The sequence below is a fragment of the Chelonia mydas genome, chromosome 14 (genome assembly GCF_015237465.2).
Source record: "Chelonia mydas isolate rCheMyd1 chromosome 14, rCheMyd1.pri.v2, whole genome shotgun sequence".
Classification (NCBI taxonomy): domain Eukaryota; kingdom Metazoa; phylum Chordata; order Testudines; family Cheloniidae; genus Chelonia; species Chelonia mydas.
Genome location: NC_051254.2, coordinates 42,705,011 through 42,723,087, shown reverse-complemented (window position 1 = coordinate 42,723,087; position 18,077 = coordinate 42,705,011). Strand labels below are relative to the sequence as shown.

The 18,077-nt window shown below is 59.7% G+C and overlaps 2 protein-coding genes across 4 annotated transcripts; one reads left to right on the top strand and one right to left on the bottom strand.

The window, feature by feature from the left end:
- Positions 1-296: 296 nt before the first annotated feature.
- GPANK1 (G-patch domain and ankyrin repeats 1) lies at positions 297-4,076 on the bottom strand. Its single transcript, XM_037914230.2, has 3 exons — positions 3,734-4,076; positions 1,925-2,549; positions 297-1,666 (listed from the first exon to the last, which is right to left on the bottom strand). The coding sequence occupies exons 2-3, from the start codon at positions 2,497-2,499 to the stop codon at positions 1,207-1,209; spliced, it is 1,035 nt and encodes a 344-aa protein (XP_037770158.1). The 5' UTR covers positions 2,500-2,549; positions 3,734-4,076; the 3' UTR covers positions 297-1,206.
- A 1,881-nt stretch (positions 4,077-5,957) lies between these two features.
- Positions 5,958-13,097, top strand: CSNK2B (casein kinase 2 beta). 3 transcript variants are annotated; one of them, XM_043527926.1, is made up of 8 exons: positions 6,056-6,107; positions 7,071-7,149; positions 7,416-7,498; positions 8,089-8,191; positions 10,860-10,975; positions 11,278-11,353; positions 11,839-12,028; positions 12,775-13,097. In XM_043527926.1, the coding sequence occupies exons 3-8, from the start codon at positions 7,427-7,429 to the stop codon at positions 12,863-12,865; spliced, it is 648 nt and encodes a 215-aa protein (XP_043383861.1). In that variant the 5' UTR covers positions 6,056-6,107; positions 7,071-7,149; positions 7,416-7,426; the 3' UTR covers positions 12,866-13,097. The 3 variants fall into 3 exon arrangements, with proteins under 3 accessions (XP_007055675.2, XP_043383861.1, XP_043383860.1); XM_007055613.4 differs by lacking the exon at positions 7,071-7,149 and having other exon boundaries at positions 5,958-6,107; XM_043527925.1 differs by lacking the exons at positions 6,056-6,107; positions 7,071-7,149; positions 11,839-12,028.
- Positions 13,098-18,077: the final 4,980 nt, after the last annotated feature.

The window sequence follows — 18,077 nt, the reverse complement described above, 5'->3', positions numbered from 1 at the left end:
GCAGCAGCAAGAAAAAGCATCTGGACGCAAGGACATAAAAGGCCCGTTCTGCAGACTTTACACAAAAAATAAAAAAGAAAGGGCTAGATGCTGATCTCAGTGACCCTGAGCTAAATCCAGAGTGTCCCCACTGATGTCAATGCAACCAGGGCCAGGTTCTGCCCTCATTGAATCTAGAGTGACACACGGGGTAAATTTGGAACGTAATGGAGTCAGGGCTGGTGTCTGATCTTAGATAAATTAGGAAATCCAGATTGCTTTGACAGGGGTAATTATTAGAGCCATAAAACAACCAGTGAGGGACCGTATTTATTCTCTCTCAAAGATTTCAGATGAAACCGAATCCTAACAAGTGAGGAGATTAGTTTCCCCCCAGATCAGTCAATGCAGCAAAATCCCCAGAGATCCAAAAGTCCTGCTGGTGTCTTTTCCCACCCAAATATCTCACGGCTTTCTAAGCGGAAGGGAGACCAGAACACAGGCCACATTCCCATCATTGGATTGTCTCCTCTTGGGTTACAGGAAGGAGAGCTTCTGCGTGTTGCTCTGGTCAGGAGATCTGGCGTTCTAAGACCCTCAGGGGTGCAGAGATGTGTCTCTTCGCTGATCACAACTGGCCCTTTAAGAAAAGTGATGTCATATCATCCTGCCAATCCAGGAATCCAACAAGCCAAATGCTTTAAAGGGCTGTAGGCTCACTGGTTAAAGGTACAGAGATGCCACTGAGATGCCCCCGGTTAATAGTCAATGTTGCGTTAGGGGTTCGCGTCCAACCAGTCAAGGAAGTCAATTGGCTGACAACTTTCAAGGACCGTGCATTTATTGGTTAATGGTGCACCACAGAGATGACATCACAGGTTAAAGGTCAACGCTTGTGTAGACATGAGGGATCTGATTGGCTAAACATTTTCAGGGGCTGTGTGTTGGTTAATGGTGCAGGTGTCAGAAGTACCATGAGTCGAAGTTCCTGGAAGGTACCCCATCTAGTTAATCCAACTGGTGACACCGTTTTAGAGTTAGTTATTGGTTAGTCACTGGGGGGTTAAAGGTCAGAGTTGATGTAGACACACCATCCTGGCAATCCAAATAGCTGAATGGTTATAGGGGCTACTGATCATGAATGGTTAAAGGTCAAAGTTCATGTAGGTGCACCATCCAAGCAATCCCAGTAGCTAAACGACTATAGGGACTCTTGATCCCAAGAGTTCAAAGGTCAAGGTTCATGTAGGTGCGGAGGTCACGCTCCCAGGCCTTTGCTTTGGCCTCTCTGCGACGGGCCTCTCTCTTCCCCACTGTAGCTGCCCGTTCCGTCCTAGGCCGCTGCTCCTTGGGCCGCGCCACGGCACTGGGATCATTGGCGTTGAAGTGGGTGACCTTGGGCCGGAGGTCGCTATGGAAGCCCAAGCCCTTCTGGTCCCTCTTGAGGACAGTCTGGACAGGAAACTTACGGCCGGTGCCCTCAGGCCCCAGCCCGGCCTCGCAGTCCCAGCCCCCCTTGACCATGAGCTGGAAGCCAACGTTGCTCTCGGGGATGTGGTAGCGGGTTGGAGGGAGCGGGTCACGCCGGTTGAAGAGGTGGGCAGTGGAGCGTTCATGGAGCTCCATGCTATCCTCGCTGTAATGTGTCTGACACACGGCGCAGTATTTCCTCTCCACTGGAGTCCTCCTGATGGGGAGACAATGGGGTCAGGGGCTTCCAGGATGAACATATTGGTTGGCTTAGGAAGGTGGGGAATGGGACATGGGGCTTTTCCCCTTTAGGGGCCGCTGGTTCCCATCCAGCCCCAAGTTGGGGGAACTGGCTGGTTCAGGCATGAGGGGAATGAGACATGGGGCCTTTCCTCTCTAGAGGGTGCTGGCTCCGATCCAGCCCCAGGGTGGGGGGAGACTGGCTGGGTCCAGGGCAGGGGAACAGAAAACTCACCTGGCCATCCTCTCCTCTGGCTGAGCAGTTTCACGCTCCTGTAGGATCCTCACCACGTCCTGGTGCCCGGCTTCCTCGGCTAGGTCCACCGCGTCCCGCCCCTGCGACTCGCACACTCCCACCCATGCGGCTCCCCGGCTCAGCAGGTACCTCACGGCCTCCCCCTGGCCTGCGTAAGCAGCACACATCACTGCCGTCCAGTAGTAACCATCCCGGTAGTTCACATCGCACCCCTCCTTCTCCAGCAGCCGCTGCAAGGTCCCCATGTCGCCCTCCTGGGCCGATCTCAGCAGGAGGTTCCCCCTACGAGGGTCCGTCTGACCTGGCCGGGCGACAGATGGCTCAGGCACTCCCAGGCGCCTCAGTGGGGCCTTGCGTTTCCGTGGGAGGCTTGAGCTGTCGCCCGAGGCCAGGAGACTCTCATAAAAGCTCCGGGCTTCCTCGCCCTCTACGTCCCCCTCCTTTTCCCGGCGGTTGGCAGGGGAACCGACCCGTTTCCGGAGCTGCCCATCCTTCCAGCAGTCCGATTCCTCCCGGGCGCGGGTGAAGGTGATGAGCTGGGGGCCGTGGTTCATGGCTGGCGGTGGAGACAGGGGATGGAGGTGGGTCACTGGGTGGGATCAGCCTGTTTGGGGGCAGGAACAAAGTCAGCAAATGAAGGACACTGAGTGGTGATCCTCATAGGGGGCACTAGTGTCCCTGGGGGAACAGAGGACAGGGCCAGGGGGTGGGGCAGGTCTGGCTCTTGGGGGTGCAGGGCTTGAGGAGGGTGAGAGATGGGGCCAGGTCCCTGGGGGAAAGGTGGAGGAAGGCAGGTGTCTCTGGGGGCCAGGGCTACGTCCCTACAGGGGTGGGGCAGGGGCCCTGGGGGGCAGGGCAAGTTCCATGGGATGGGGACAGGGCTAGGTCCCTGGATGGCGGGGCCAGGACCCTGGGGGGCAGGGGGAGGGGTGGGGCTAGGTCCCTGGGTGGCGGGGCCAGGGCCATGGGGGGCAGGGGAAGGGAGGGGGCGGGGCTGGGGACATGGGGGCGGGGGAAGGGAGGGGGCGGGGCTAAGTCTCGGGGGCAGGGCTGGGGACATGGGGGGCAGGGGTGGGGACATGGGGTCAGGGGAAGGGAGGGGCAGGGCTAAGTCTCTGTGGGGCGGGGCTAGGTCTCTGGGGTCAGGGGAAGGGAGGGGGCAGGGCTAGGTCTCTGGGGGGCGGGGCTAGATCTCGGGGGGCGGGGCCAGGGCCATGGGGGAGGGGTTAAGTGTCTGGGGGGCGGGGGGAACAGCTGGGACCCAGAGGGGCGGGGCTAGGTCCCTGGGGCGGTGGGGGGCGGGGCCGGGGACATGGGGGGCAGGGGAAGGGAGGGGGCGGGGCTAGGTATCGGGGGGCGGGGCTAAGTGTCTGGGGGGCGGGGGGAACAGCTGGGACCCAGAGGGGCGGGGCTAGGTCCCTGGGGCGGTGGGGGGCGGGGCCGGGGACATGGGGGGCAGGGGAAGGGAGGGGGCGGGGCTAGGTATCGGGGGGCGGGGCTAAGTGTCTGGGGGGCGGGGGGAACAGCTGGGACCCAGAGGGGCGGGGATAGGTCCTTGGGGCGGTGGGGAGCGGGGCCGGGGACATGGGGGGCAGGGGAAGGGAGGGGGCGGGGCTAGGTATCGGGGGCGGGGCTAAGTGTCTGGGGGGCGGGGGGAACGGCTGGGACCCAGAGGGGCGGGGCTAGGTTCTTGGGGCGGTGGGGGGCGGGGCTGGAACCCGGCCCCGGCCTTGACCAAACTCCCGCTCCCCTTGGCCTTCACCCAGAAGCCTCCGGGGCCCGACTCACCATAGAGACGCCGGAGGCCGGAGCAGCGCGCCACCGCCCCCAGACGAAGAGGCGACGCATGCGCATTAGAAGGCGCTGGGGAGCTGGAGGCGCAGGCGCGTTAGACCCCGTCGCGGCAGTGGCGCGTGAGGGCAGACGCCGGTCGGAGAGGCCTACGCAACCGCAGGGTTCTGCTCCAGACATGCGCATTGGGGTCCGGGAAGCCGCGCGGGATTTGGATGCGCATGCTCAATAGGGAAGGAGGCTCGGACGTTCTCCTGCGGGCTAGTTACTCTGGGCAACGAATAGCGATCACCGCGCAAGCGTATTAAGCGCCCCCGAAGTAGCGACTGTCCATGCGCATAGTGTGCCGGGGGAGAGAGCAGCTTTTACGCATGCGCACTCGGGAATAATGCCTGTGAGAGGGAGGGGTAAACGTATGCGCACTGCAACGCAATGAAACCAAACGAGTGGGCGCGCGTGCCGCTGACTGTGGAGGGAACCGAAACTGAAATCAGGCGCATGCGCATCCCGGTGGGCTACCTAGGGGTTAGCACAGCGCATGCGTACGTATTCCGCCCCCAACTACCCCTCACACGCCCCCTAACGGCCGCTGCCGGGCAGCGCGAGGCGCCTGTCCCCGCCGCCTTCTCCTGCCGTTGCGGCCGTTTAACTAATTTGCATATTTCCCAGTGTGCCGTTCCTCCTCAAACGCCGTCAAATAGCGTCTTTTTTTTACCCCATTTCAGTGAGGAAATTAACAAAAAATATGAACTAAAAATATTAGCTGCCAGTAACTATGCGATGTTGCCCGAATCTCGCTTCAGGAACTGACACTATTTTGTCTCACCCTAAGCTCGCTGTAGAGTCGAAATATACCTAGGAATCAAGGTCTAATTAACATATTCATAATGAATCAGTGGGGGAGTAGGTAGTTCACTCGGAGGAGATGCTTGGTGCTGAGTCACAGCCTGGCGAGGGATGAGCAAAGCGGGCGCCATGGAGTACAGCCGAGCCAGCAACCGGCGGAGCAGCTCCAGCCTCAGGGACGGTAAAAGCAGGCGGAGGGGCTCAGGAGGCCACGCCCCTTCAGGGAGGCCACACCCACCGAGTGGGCTAGGCCGCGCCCATTCATTGAGCAGGCCCCGCCCATCACAGTAGAGGCCACACCCTCATTGGGTTTAGACCACGCCCACTTATGGAAGAGAGGACACGCCCCTCTTGGATTAGGCCACGCCCACTTATGCGCAGTCCTTTAAGAGAGGCCACGCCCCTCTTGGATTAGGCCACGCCCACTTATGTACACTCCTTTAAGAGAGGCCACGCCCCTCTTGGATTAGGCTACGCCCACTTATGTACTCTCCTTTAAGAGAGGTCACGCCCCTCTTGGATTAGGCCACGCCCACTTATGCGCAGTCCTTTAAGAGAGGCCACGCCCCTCTTGGACTAGGCCACGCCTATTTCTGATGGCTCCCAGTCCCACCCTGCTCTGACCCGCCAGACCCCACCCCCCTCCCAGGGCCAAGACAGAACCCAGGAGTCCGGGCCCCCTGCCCCCCAACATGCATCTGTCTTGTCGTTCTCTGGTCTCCTGTTCCTATGAGTCTCCGTGGGGCCCCTCCCATGATGCTCCGCGCCCCTGCCCCAGGGTCCCTCCCTTCCCTGCCCCCTCCTCTGAGCTTTGTAGTTTCACAGTGTCCCTCTCCCCGTTCACTCCAGTCAGGCCCAGGCAGCTACAGGACTACAATTCCCATGGTGCCTTGCGGTTACATCCCCTGCTTGTGCCCCCCCCCGGACACTTTCTAGCACCGCGGTTGTAGTTTGATGGAGTCCAAAGCCCCAGTCATCCCAATGGAGCTCAGGGAACGCAGGCACTACAAGTCCCATGATGCCATGCGGCACACCTCGCGTCACTCAGGCCCCTTCCTGCCTTGGTGAAGGTTGTAGTTCTCGGGGACCCCGCTGCCCATGGAACCCTATGAAGCCAATGGAGCCCGTGGACTACCAGTCCCATGCTGCCTTGCGGCACCGCCCCGCTCTGGGGCTCCCCCCTTGCCCCCACGCCTGGGGATGTAGTTCCGAGGGGGCCCGCTGCCCAGTCATCCCAAGGAACCTCGGGTCGCTGGAGAACTACATCTCCCGCCATGCCCCGCGGCCTCCCATCATTCCCCGCCCCTCGCCCCCATGCGTCTCCCCGATTTGCATTGTGGGAGCGGCAGTTCCTGAGCGGCCTCGCTCCCGTCTGCTCCTATGGGGCGCCTCCGGCTGTAAAACTACATCCCCCGTGATGCCCCGCGCGCCTCCGCGTCTGCGCGCTGGGGGGGACAAGCGGGGCGGCCGGGGCCTGTGCGCGTTGGGCACCGCTTGCAGCTGAACGGGAGCTGAGACCCCGGCGGTGAGTGGGACGCGCCCCCCCCCCCCCCGTGCAAAGCGGGCGGGGGCCGGGGGAGCTGCCCCCTAGTGCAAAGGGGGCGGGGAGGGGGGAGCTGCCCACCAGTGCCCGGGGGGGGGGGGGAGAGAGAGAGAGAGAGAGAGAGAGGAGGGAACTGATCCCCCCGTGCAAAGGGGGCGGGGGAGGGGGGAGCTGCAAAGGGGGCAGGGAGCGGGGGAGGAGGGAGCTGCCCCCTAGTGCAAAGGGGGCGGGGGCTGGGGGAGCTGCCCCCTAGTGCAAAGGGGGCAGGGGGCGGGGGAGCTGCCGTAGTGCAAAGGGGGCGGGGAGGGGGGGAGCTGTCCCCTAGTGCCTGGGGTGGGGGGAGAGGACGGAGTTGATCCTCCCGTGTAAAAGGGGGCAGGGGGCACCGACCCACAGTGCAAAGGTGGGGGAGGCGGGAGTTGACCCTCCAGTGCAAAGGGGGCAGGGGGATTTGCACCCCAGTGCAGTGCGGGGCAGGATTTACCCCTCACCTCCGCCTGTGCACCTGGGGTGGGGGGGGCTAATGGGGGGAAGGGCCATTCACCTGCCCCCCTCTGGAGGGGCAGGGTGATTTACCCCCCAGTGCTCTGTGGGGGAACCACAGGCGGGTGATCCCGCCCCCCCCCCCATCGCAATGCGGAAGGTGGGGAGGGTCGTGGAGGGGGCAGGAGTTCCCTCTACTGCACAGCCCGGGGGGACCCCCTTGTCCAGGGGTGGATGGTTCAGGGAGCACCCCCCCCGTGTGGCTGGGAATGGGGAGTCCCCAGCCTGAGGGTGAAAGAGGCAGGGGTGCCCCGTCATTCCTGAGCCAGTGGTAATTTCCTATGTTGATTCGGGGGGGTCAGCGAGAGGTGTATCCCTGACCCCTGTGCCCCACCCCAGAGCCAGCTCATCTCAGTGCCGGGCAAGGGGTCCCTGTATAACTGACCCCCTTCCCTTCCCCAGAGCCAGCCGCATCTCTACAACGGGCGAGGGGTCCCTGTATAACGGGCCCACCCCAGAACCAGCTGTGTCTCGGCGCCAGGGAAGGGATCCCCGTATAACTGACCCCTCCTGCGCCCCACCCCAGAACTAGCTGCAGCTCAGCGCTGGGTGTGGGGTCCCTGTATAACTAGCCCCCTGCCCAGAGGGGGGCGCATCTCAGCCCTGGCTGGGAGACCTTGTACTGTGTGTGCTGGGAGCTTGCGTGAGAGTTGGCTTGTGGGGCTGCAGGCTGAGTCCCCCCCACGCTCATCACACAAGTGAGCAGGGCTTTGGCGCGGGCTGGGCTGATGCCGCCTCTCTCTGCAGAGGACGGGAAGATGAGCAGCTCCGAGGAAGTGTCCTGGATTTCCTGGTTCTGTGGCCTGCGTGGAAATGAATTCTTCTGTGAGGTGAGCGGCGGGGCTGGGAGCCAGGACTCCTGGGTTCTGTCCCCAGCTCTGGGAAGGGAGGGGTGGGGTGGGGTGGGGGATGGAAGCCAGGACTCCTGGGTTCTGTCCCCGGGTCTGGGAGGGGAGTGGGCTGGAAGCCAGGACTCCTGGGTTCTGTCCCTACGTCTGGGAGGGGAGTGGGCTGGGAGCTAGGACTCCTGGGTTCTGTCCCCGGCTCTGGGAACGGAGGGGAGGGGTGGGGGCTGGGTGCCAGGACTCCTGGGTTCTGTCCCCATCTCTGGGAGGGGTGGGGGCTGGGCGCCAGGACTCCTGGGTTCTGTCCCTGGGTCTAGGAGGGGAGTGGGCTGGGAGCCAGGACTCCTGGGTTCTGTCCCTGGGTCTGGGAGGGGAGTGAGCTGGGACTCCTGGGTTCGGTCCCCGGGTCTGGGAGGGGAGTGGGCTGGGAGCTGGGACTCCTGGGTTCTGTCCCCGGGTCTGGGAGGGGAGGGAGCTGGGAGCCAGGACTTTTCTGGCTGTGGGAGGGGTGTCTAGTGGCCTGGGGGAGCGGTGCACCCGGACTCCTGGGTTCTCAGCCTGTCTCTCTCCCCCAGGTGGACGAGGATTACATCCAGGACAAGTTTAACCTGACGGGGCTGAATGAGCAGGTCCCCCATTATCGCCAGGCGCTCGACATGATCCTCGACTTGGAGCCAGGTGCCGGGGGGGTCCCAGGGCTGGCATGGAGAGGGGTCCCCGTCTGAGCCCCCGGCCCCAATCAGCTCCCCGCCCGCTTTGCGTGTGGCCTTTGTCTCCTTCCTTGCGGGCAGGCCCTGCCACTGCCCCCGCCCCACCGAATGAGCCAGCCCCGAGCCTGGCACGCTTGGCACCTGCCCTTCGCACGACTGACAGGCCAGGCTGCGTGTGGCACGGTTGTGTGTGTGGCAGGGTGTGTGTGTGTGTCTTGTACAAGCATGGAGGACAAGTGTGTGTTCATTACATGGTCGTGTGTGTCTTGCACCAGTGTGGAGGACAGGTGTGTGTGTCCCCATTGCATGATTTTGTGTGTTGCCCAGCATGTGTGTGTGTCGCACAAGCGTGGAGAACAGGGTTGTGTGTTGATCGCAGAGTTGTGTGTCTTGCAGATGCGTGGAGGTGGGTGTGTGTGTTGCACAGCGAGTGTGTCTCTTTCCCAAGTGTGGAGGAGGGGTGTGTGCGGGTCCATCGCATGGTTGTTTGTGGACAACAGATGCATGCGGCACCCCTGGCTCTGAGCTCCTTGTCCTCTCTTGGACAACTGTGAGGGCCTGAATTGTGTGTGCCCGCCCTTTGCACAACACGAGGGTCTGACGTGTGTGTCGCTGCCCCTTCGCTCGTGCGCAAGGAGCCCCAGCTTGTGCGCATCGCACTGGGAGGTGGGGGGGGCAGTGGCCGCACTCCCACCCGTCCAGTTGTGCGAAAACGGCGTGGGGGTCTCAGCCATGCGACGGGCTGAGCTCGGGGGTGTCCGTTGCCCCCATCGCTGGGACTGGGGGCCAACCCTCTCCCGCCGCCTCCTTCCATTTTAATATGGCCAAATATAAGCCCGTATGACCAGGAATAAAGACCGCCGGCCAACGGGGATCCCGGGGGAGAATCAGCTGAACGGGAACTCCCTGTGCAACGCGGGTGAATGCGAGGCTGGGACGGAGATTAAGAGATTTCAAGGCCAGGGGAGTCATTGATTCAGCAACTCCTGGGTTCAAAGGGACCACGGTGCTCCGCTCACCTGCCCTCCCGGATCACGCAGGCCGGAGCCCAATGATTCCTAGCGCGGATCTGTTAGCAAAACATCCCGTCTTGACTGCCGAATGGCTGGTGATGGAGAATCCCCCATGACCCTCGAATTTGTGCCAATGGTTCATTGCGCTCCCTGGTACAAATTTATGCCGGATATAAACGGGGGAATCGCGAGGTTCTTTTCCCTCTGGTGCGACCGCCGCTCAGATCCTGCGTCCGGTTCTGGTGGCCGCAGTTCCGGAAGGAGGGTGGTCGATTGGCGAGGGGCCGGAGAAGAGCCACGGGAATGAATAAAGGATTGGAAAACGGAGCTTCCCGGCACTCGCTCGGTTGAGCTTTAGAGCCCTGTGCGGGAGTACTCTTTTAATCCGACTCCCACCTGCTTCCGCATTGTTCTTGCTTGTTTATCCCGCTTCCACCTGCAAAAACCTGCAAAAACCTTAGATCCCGCAAATCCTGCGAGCGAGACAGATTTCCCCCACGCTACCAAAACCAAAAGACCCCATGGTCTTTTTTATATATATATATATATATATATACACACACACACTGAATTCAGACACAATTTTGACCTCTAAAAGAATAAAACAAATCATGCTTAAGCCATGTTAAAAAAACCCAAAAAACTCCTGTTATAACAGACCTCAAATCTTTCTATCAGTCCCTTAAATTTAAACGTTAAAACCTTTATTTAAAAACACACAACACTTGCTTTACGCTGCTGAAATTTGATGTATGACAAACTCTTGTGGTGTGTAGCTCACACGGCACGTCAAACCAAATTGTGCAGCTATTTTGCCGTAAGGGCAGTTTTTTTTAATGCTTGTGAATAATAAGTTTTAAAAAAAGCTGGGAGTTTTTTAAACCACTTTCGCACCGGTTTTAGACCGTGGAAACATAGCGTTCAAGTTATTTATATGTCGGGATTATTGTGGCTTCTTGAAAAACATTTACCAGGAAACCTGCCCCCAGCGCTAGGGTTTTGGGTCGAAATAAATCTTAAAAAGAGGCTCAAGCTAAGTAGCTAAACGTGCGTTTTTGTTTCCCCGCAAATTTCCACGGTCTGATATTTTTGCCCATCCAATCCTGCCCGCAACGAAGTCCGTTTGCCCCACTCCTGCTATTATGGCAGCGGGTCCCGCGGGATCCCAGCCCCGCTGCCGAGCTCCGCTTCACAGAGGGAAGGCGAAGGGGTGATTTGATCCTGGTTGGATGTGCCCCTGCGGAGGAGAGATTTGGCAGTGGGCTCTCCGATCTAGCAGATGGGGACCCCATGGGCGGAGGTGGACGGATGCTAGATGAATTCAGAGGGGAAGTAGCACGTGCCTTGTTAGCACTGAGGAGGGTGATTTGCGAAGGGTCGGGGTGGATGTACGGTCGCTGGCGATGTTTAAATCCAGAAGGGCTGGTTTTTCTCTCCGATCGGCCGTAGGAATTAATTCCGGGCAGTCGTTATGGTCTGTGGTAGGAGCTCAGACTGTACTGTCGCCGTGGCCCTGGCGGTCCCTTCCGGCGGGGGTGACCCCGAGCACCCGGCGTTCTCTGCCCCCTGGCTCTGTGGGGTCCCCCACCTCCCGTCTCTCTCATGCAGCCCCTTTCCTTGCAGATGAGGAGCTGGAGGACAACCCCAACCAGAGCGACCTGATCGAACAGGCGGCGGAAATGCTGTACGGGCTGATCCACGCCCGGTACATCCTCACCAACCGCGGCATCGCTCAGATGGTGAGTGCCGGCCCCCTGCCCCCCTGAGCCAGCCAGTCCCTGCCCTGGGTCGGATGGGAGTCGGCGCCTACTAGAGGGGACTGGCCCCGTGCCCCATTCCCCACCCCCGGAGCCAACCAGTCCCCAGCATGGGGCCAGATGTAAGCCAGGGCCCCATAGAGGAGACAGGCTCTGTGCCCCATTCTCCACCCCCCTGAGCCAGCCAGTCCCTGTCCTGGGGCTGGAGGGGAGCTGGCGCCCCCTAGAGGAGGGAAGTCTCATTCCCAGCCCGGTGTCTCAGCCTTTCTCTCTCTCCTTCCCAGCTTGAGAAGTACCAGCAGGGGGACTTCGGCTACTGCCCTCGTGTCTATTGTGAAAACCAGCCCATGCTGCCCATTGGTAAGCGCAGGGGGGCAGTGGGGTCTAGTGGTTAGAGCAGGGGGGTGGGGGGCTGGGAGCCCGGACTCCTGAATTCTCTCCTGGCTCTGGAAGGGGATTGGGGCTCAGTGGTTAGAGCTGGGGGGGCGAGGTGGGTGGGAGGGATGCTGGGAGGCAGGACTCCTGGGTTCTCTCCCTGGCTCTGGGAGGGGAGTGAAGACTGGTGGTTAGACCGGGGGGGCCGGGAGCCAGGACTCCTGAGTTCTCTCCCTGGCTCTGGGAGGGGAGTGGGGGCTGGTGGGGGAGGGACGCTGGGAGCCAGGACTCCTGGGTTCTCTCCCCAGCTCTGGGAGAGGAGTGGAGCCTAGTGGTTAGAGCAGGAGGGGCTGGGAGCCAGGACTCCTGGGTTCTCTCCCTGGCTCTGGGAGGCGAGTGGGGGCTAGTGGGGGAGGGACGCTGGGAGCCAGGACTCCGGGGTTCTCCCTGACCCCTCCCCCGCCCCCCAGGCCTGTCCGACATCCCCGGCGAGGCCATGGTGAAGCTCTACTGTCCCAAGTGCATGGACGTCTACACCCCCAAGTCCTCCCGCCACCACCACACGGACGGCGCCTACTTTGGGACCGGCTTCCCCCACATGCTCTTCATGGTGCACCCCGAGTACAGGCCCAAGCGGCCAGCCAATCAGTTCGTCCCCAGGTGAGCTGCCACCCGCGGCCATTGGCGGGGGCAGAGTCCGGTCCCGGCGGGTCGGGGGATCCAGCTCCGGGTTTTCGCCCTTTCCTGATGGGCTGGAGCCCAAGTCTGTGCTGGGGGGGGCAGACTCCAGTTCTCCCCCCCTTCCCCCCCCCCCCCCCCCCCGCAGGCTGCGGCCAGAGTCCGTTCCAGTGGATTCTGGATCTGCCTCCAGCTCTTCCGTCTCCCCTGGAGAGCTGTATCTGGCAGCCCATTCCAGTGGATCCAGACATCCAGGTCTTCCATCCATCGCCCTGGGGACCTGGCCCCTCCCTCCTGCCCCACATGGGCAGCGTCCAGAGTCCATTCCAGCTGGGAACATGGATCTGGCTCCAGGTTTTCTCCTCCCTCCCCCATTGTGGCTGCAGCCAGACTCCATTCCAGGGGGATCCGGCTCCTTTACTTCCCCTTGCTGCTGATTGCAGCTGGGCTCCATTCCAGGGGGCATATGGAAATCTGGTTCCGTTTCTTCCTCCTCCCATGCACTAACTGGGGCTGCAGCCAGAGTCCATGCCAGTGGGCACGACTACTCCAGTTCCGGCTCTTCCTCCTCCTACAGATGTGTTCACTCTGGAACCTACTGATGTCACCACGAACACCAGCTTGGCAGAAATTCCTAGCATTGATGGGGGGCTTGTGATAATGGCCGGGACTTGGGTAACCCCCACCACTTCCTCCCAAATATTAACTTCTTTCTCTCCTTTTGGTAGGCTCTACGGCTTTAAGATCCACCCCATGGCTTATCAGCTGCAATTGCAGGCTGCCAGCAACTTCAAGAGCCCTGTTAAAACCATCCGCTGATCCTCTTCCCGGACGCCTGGGTCCCCATCTCCTAAGCCAGCCCCTTTCCCTCCACCATTTCCCCCTGGGACGGAGCCACTTTGGTTTGATTTTTGTGGGGGTCCCCTTGGACTGGTCTGAGTCCCCCCCATCCCCGCTTTCCTCTATCGAGTCTGATTTTAGTTATCTTGGGTGCGTTGTTTAAATTAATATTTCGTTCTCAGAAAATCACACATAAAACTCAGAAAAAGTTCAGAAGTATTTTTGTCTCCTTTTTCAAAAATAAATCGAGGAGGAGGATTGGGCTCTCAGCTCTGAAAGAGGGGTCCAGGGGGTTCGAGCCTCAACTCCTGGGTTCTATCCTAGCTCTGGGAGGGGAGTGGGGGCTTGTGGGTAGAGCAGGGGAGGCTGGGAGCCAGGACTCCTGGCTTCTGCCCACAACCCCTCTCAGGACCTGACCCAGCCTGGATCCTGTGCCCAGCAGCTGTTTCCTGGCCCCTGCCTGCTCGCTCTGGCTGCCGGGGTCCCTGGATCTAGTGTTCTTCCCTGGGGCCCGGGGCCGGCTGTTCTCACCCTCTGGCCTGGCCCTCAGGGGGGAGTCCGGCGGCTGCTGGCTCCAGCAACTATGTGAAAGCCGTGGGGTGTTGGGGGGCCCCCCCGGTACAGGCCTGACCCCAGGCTTCAGCTGAACAGTGGGACAAGGGAAGAGAGAACAGGCCCGGGGGGAGGTCGGAGCTCATAAAAAGGGCTCCAGAGGGGGACAGGGAGCAGAGACCCCCATGCTCTGCCCAGAGGCACAACAGTGCCAGGGACTGGAAATAGACCCTCACAGATCTCCCCCCAACATCCCAAGGGGGGGGCATCTTGGCTGGCACCTGGGGAGGCTGGTGGGGTGATCCTGTGGCTTTGTAGGGGGTCCTGGTTGGGTTGTGCCAGGTTGCAGATTGATGGAGAGAGGGGCCAGGCTCTCCTTCTTGCCACGAAAGGGGCTAGGGCCTTGGGGACGCACCTGTGCCCACAGCTCTGCAGAGGAGCCACCAGCTGCTAGCCCCATGGCACCAGCAGGGAGCCCAGGCTGGCCCACCCGGGTCCCTTGCCCACCTTGGGTGGCAGCAGGCCCCACTGCTCTGTGTCAGGGCAGGACACGAGGACGGGGTGAAGCTCACATGTGTGGAGCTGGTTCCTAGATGCAGTTTGGGGGCAGCTGCTGGGGCAGGGGCCCCTCAGCCTAGGTCAGGAGAGGGGCAGGCAGACAGCACCCTCCCACAGGGCCCTGCCCTCCCCACTGCTGGGTGAGTGGTCTCTGCACAGGGCCCTGTGCTAAGGGGCTGCTGGGGAGGCCTGGGGGCAGGTCTGACCCCCTGGCTGTCTGATGCCCTCTTCATGGGGAAGGGAGGGGACCCTGTTTCTATGGGGCTCCCTGCATTTCAGCCCCTGCCCTACCCCTCCCCCAGCAGCTGGGTGAGTCCTCCTGTTTCCCCTGCAAACAGACACCCCCCGACCCCACCAGGCTCCTCCTGGCCCCTCACTCCTGTACCCAGCCAAACAGCCCTCAAGGAAAGTGGGGGGCCTCTCTCAATACTAACCACTAGACCCCATTCCGACTGATGTAGTCTGGCTCCCCACCTCTTCTCCCCGCTCTAACCATTAACCCCACTTCCCTCCCAGAGCCAGGGAGAGAACCCAGGAGTCCTGGCTCCCAGCCCCGCACCCACTGCTCTAACCCCCTGCCGAACAGGGGGTCCTGGGACACTTGTCCCTTATCACACTAGTTTTGTTCCCTGGACGGTCTGAGCTGGGGACGGAAGTAGGGGGGCTGGGAACGCTGCTGCCTGGGGGCCATGTAAGGATAGGGAAGAGAGGGGAGGAAGGACCAGAAAGGACAGTGGGTCTAATTTGGAGGATCCCCCCAGATCCCACCATCTGCAGAAATGTAGGGATCCTTCCATGCTGCTGCATTGAGCCCCATAAGCCCACCCATGAGTGACCCAGCAGGGACTCTCGGGCCACTTATTAAGGGACATCCAGGAGCCCTCTCGGAGAAGAGAAACATCGATCTCCAGGGGCAAAGTTACAACTCACAGGGTAGTTCCCTCTTGGGATGTTGGAGATCTCTAACACTAGGAGTCACACCAGCAGAGCTCCAGCCCATTCACACCAGCTGGGGACCCTGTCTGAGCCCAGCCATGGGGCTAGCGGGAAGACCCCACCCATGGAAAGACAGACACCAAATCCACATCCAAACAGATGTTCAAGCTTTATTTGAGGGCCCCTGAATGACACCCAGGTCGCCTGGCAAATGCTAAAACCAAAAAGGAAGTTTACATGGGGTTAAGATCTGTTGCAGCAGAAGTAGATGCTCATTTGGGGTCCAGTGTCCACCCCGGGAAGCAATTACAGCTACGAGACTCCATTCCAAAGGACGTGAAGATAGCGGCGAGGACAGAGGTCGCTGGAGAGGGCTACAGTGATGAATACGCTCGTGTAAATCAGGATTAACCCTGTTTTCAGTGGAAACGAGGTCAGAATCCAGTCCTGAAAAGGCACCAGTTGCGGTTAGACAGGGCTGAATCCTGACCTAGAACCCCAGCATGAATCCAGAGCGAGTCCACCAACGTCAATGGAGGCAATCCTTAAATCACGTCAACTTGAGTCACTCTGGTTGCCCCCTCACTGAGAGAGGGTCAAACTCCACCAACCCCAGCAAAGCGCAGAGCAGAATCCGGGTCATCGCCTGTATCCCCCCCAAGACCCATTAGAATTATACTCAATAGATCTCACCCATGAATGTCTTCCACAATGGAGCAACAATGGTTTCTACTATCTGGGGGACGGGGAATCTGGGCCATTTTGCTTGTGAGCCTCTTCCACAATTAACCCGTTTTGTTCATTGTGCTGGGCTTGAAGAGCTAACGCCCCCCACCCCAGTAGCTAATACACCTTCTTCACCATCTCCAAGAGCGGTCCAGCCGGGATGTAGTTGACCATCTCCGCCACGGTCTTCACGATGTTCCTGCTGAAGACTCTTGCCACACAAGTGTCCCACCGGGGCATTTTGATGTTGTACTGGACTTGCCCTTCCACATGGAAGATGGATATTTCATTCTCCTGCGTGCCGGACACGAAGACCAGCACCGTGGTCTCGCTTTGGATGGTCATCCTGGCGTTTTGCTGGACGCAAAGCGGCTCCTGGGAGAACTCGCTCAGCGCTAGATTGAAACAGGCCTTGAGCTCCTTGGTCAGCCGCCTCCGGGACTCCAGACGCGTCCGGACCTGGAGGAGCCGCTCGATGCTCAGGGGTTCTGGGAGGCTGGATTTAACCACACACCCACCCATGGGTCATCCTCCGACCTTTGCTGGGACTTGATCACTGTAGACTAATACAATCTACAAAGGAAAGAAATTGGGGCTAGTTCCCTGGAGACCTGGGTTCACACCCATCCCCCTGTCACAAGTGAGATGAGTTTTCATTTGGTCTCAGCCTAGTTTGGTTAGTAGACCTAGTTGAAATACACTGGAAACTCAGTAGACCCCCTTGTGACATGAATGCTGCTGAGTTCATCATCATTTTTGGTCTCTACTTAGAGGAGTCTAGTGGGTTGTGGGGGGTGCAGCTGTGAGCCAGGACTCCTGGGTTCTATCCCCAGCTCTGGGAGGGGAGCCAGGACTCCTGGGTTCTATCTCTGGGCCTTCCACTGACTGTATAAATGTTCCATTTTACATATGGAGAAATGGGGGCACAGAGTGGGGAAGATACTTGACAAAGGTGGCTGGTGTTTTAAGATCTCCCAAGGGAATGCACCATTGCCTGGTCTTTCAGTCACCACCCTTGAGACTTCCAAGGGGGTCAGAAGCTGGTGACTAGGGATGGGCCCGAAATGTTTTTCCCATCCCAGAAACATTTGAGATTTCAAGAAAAATTTGCTGTTCTGCACCTGAACTGAAGTGAGCCCTTTCCGAGCCCTCTGTGCAAAACCAGAGAGAGGCACCCGGTACGGACCCACCCCCTTATTTTGACCAAAAATTCCATCGTGGACCCCAGCAATCTTCCCAACGAAGCTGTCTTTGACCCTGCCCCCTTCTGGCAGAAAGTTTCAGTTTCCACTAACTTTTGGGGGTCAAGATTCCCAGCCCGTTCTGCTCGCTGCCCCTGCCCTTCCCATGCTGCTGGGGTAGGAGGGTTAAAGTCCTGCTCCAGCTACATGGAAGAAAGCTACTGGCTCCTCTCCTCGGTAGAGTTCCTCCAAGGTCACTAAGGGTTACGTCTACACTGCAGTGCCAACCTGCTGCACTGAATTGGAGGCCCAGGCTTGGGCTCGGAGCGACATCTGCAGACATTAGGCTCAGGCTAGAGACACGTCCACGCCGCAGGGTTGAGCCCAAGTCTAGCCCGAGCCAGAACATCTACCCTGCAATTTTATAGCCCCCAGCCCAAGCCCCAGTCAGCTAACCCAGGCCAGCCAGGGGTCATTCATTGCCATGTAGATGTACCCATCCTCAGATACTTTCCCTCCACTCCAGGCTGTTCATGCTCAGCCAGAACCCCAGAACTTTCCCCCCTTATTCCCACACATTCTTGTTTGCTACTGAGCATGAAGCCAGGGGTCAGATCCTCCCCCACACCCTAGGGATCAGCCCCCTTTAACCAGCTGATTTACTTGGATTAACTGTGACTCAGGGCATGGACGGTCTCCACAGAGCACTGCAGGTCCTGCAAGCTCAGATGGGACTAGAACCCAGGAGTCCTGACCCCCACATGTGCTCTCCTCTCACCCACTAGCCCCCATTCTCCTCCCAGAGTCAGAGAGAGAACCCAGGAGTCCTGGCTCCCTGCTCTAACCCACCAGACGCCTCCCCGAGCCAGGGAGAGAACCCAGGAGTCCTGGCTCCCAGCTCCCCCACTCTAACCACTAGACCCCCCCCTTCCAGAGTCAAGGAGGGAACCCAGGCATCCTAACCTTAAGCCCTACTGGAATACACTTGTATGCAGCCGTCCCTCAGGTAAAGTACCCCCCAGGCAGGGCTAGCCTACAGCAGTAGGTTCCACAGGTTATTAAAAACACTCATCAAGACACATTGGAAAGTTAAAACGTTCCTAGGAAAGAGAACACAATACTAAAAGATACAAGGGTTAAATAACAGCAACAAGGTTATCAGAACCCCCTCTAGAAACCCCCCAAATCCTAGCCCCTGTTTAACCCCTTACCAGGTCAGGGGACTCTCCTGTGTCCTC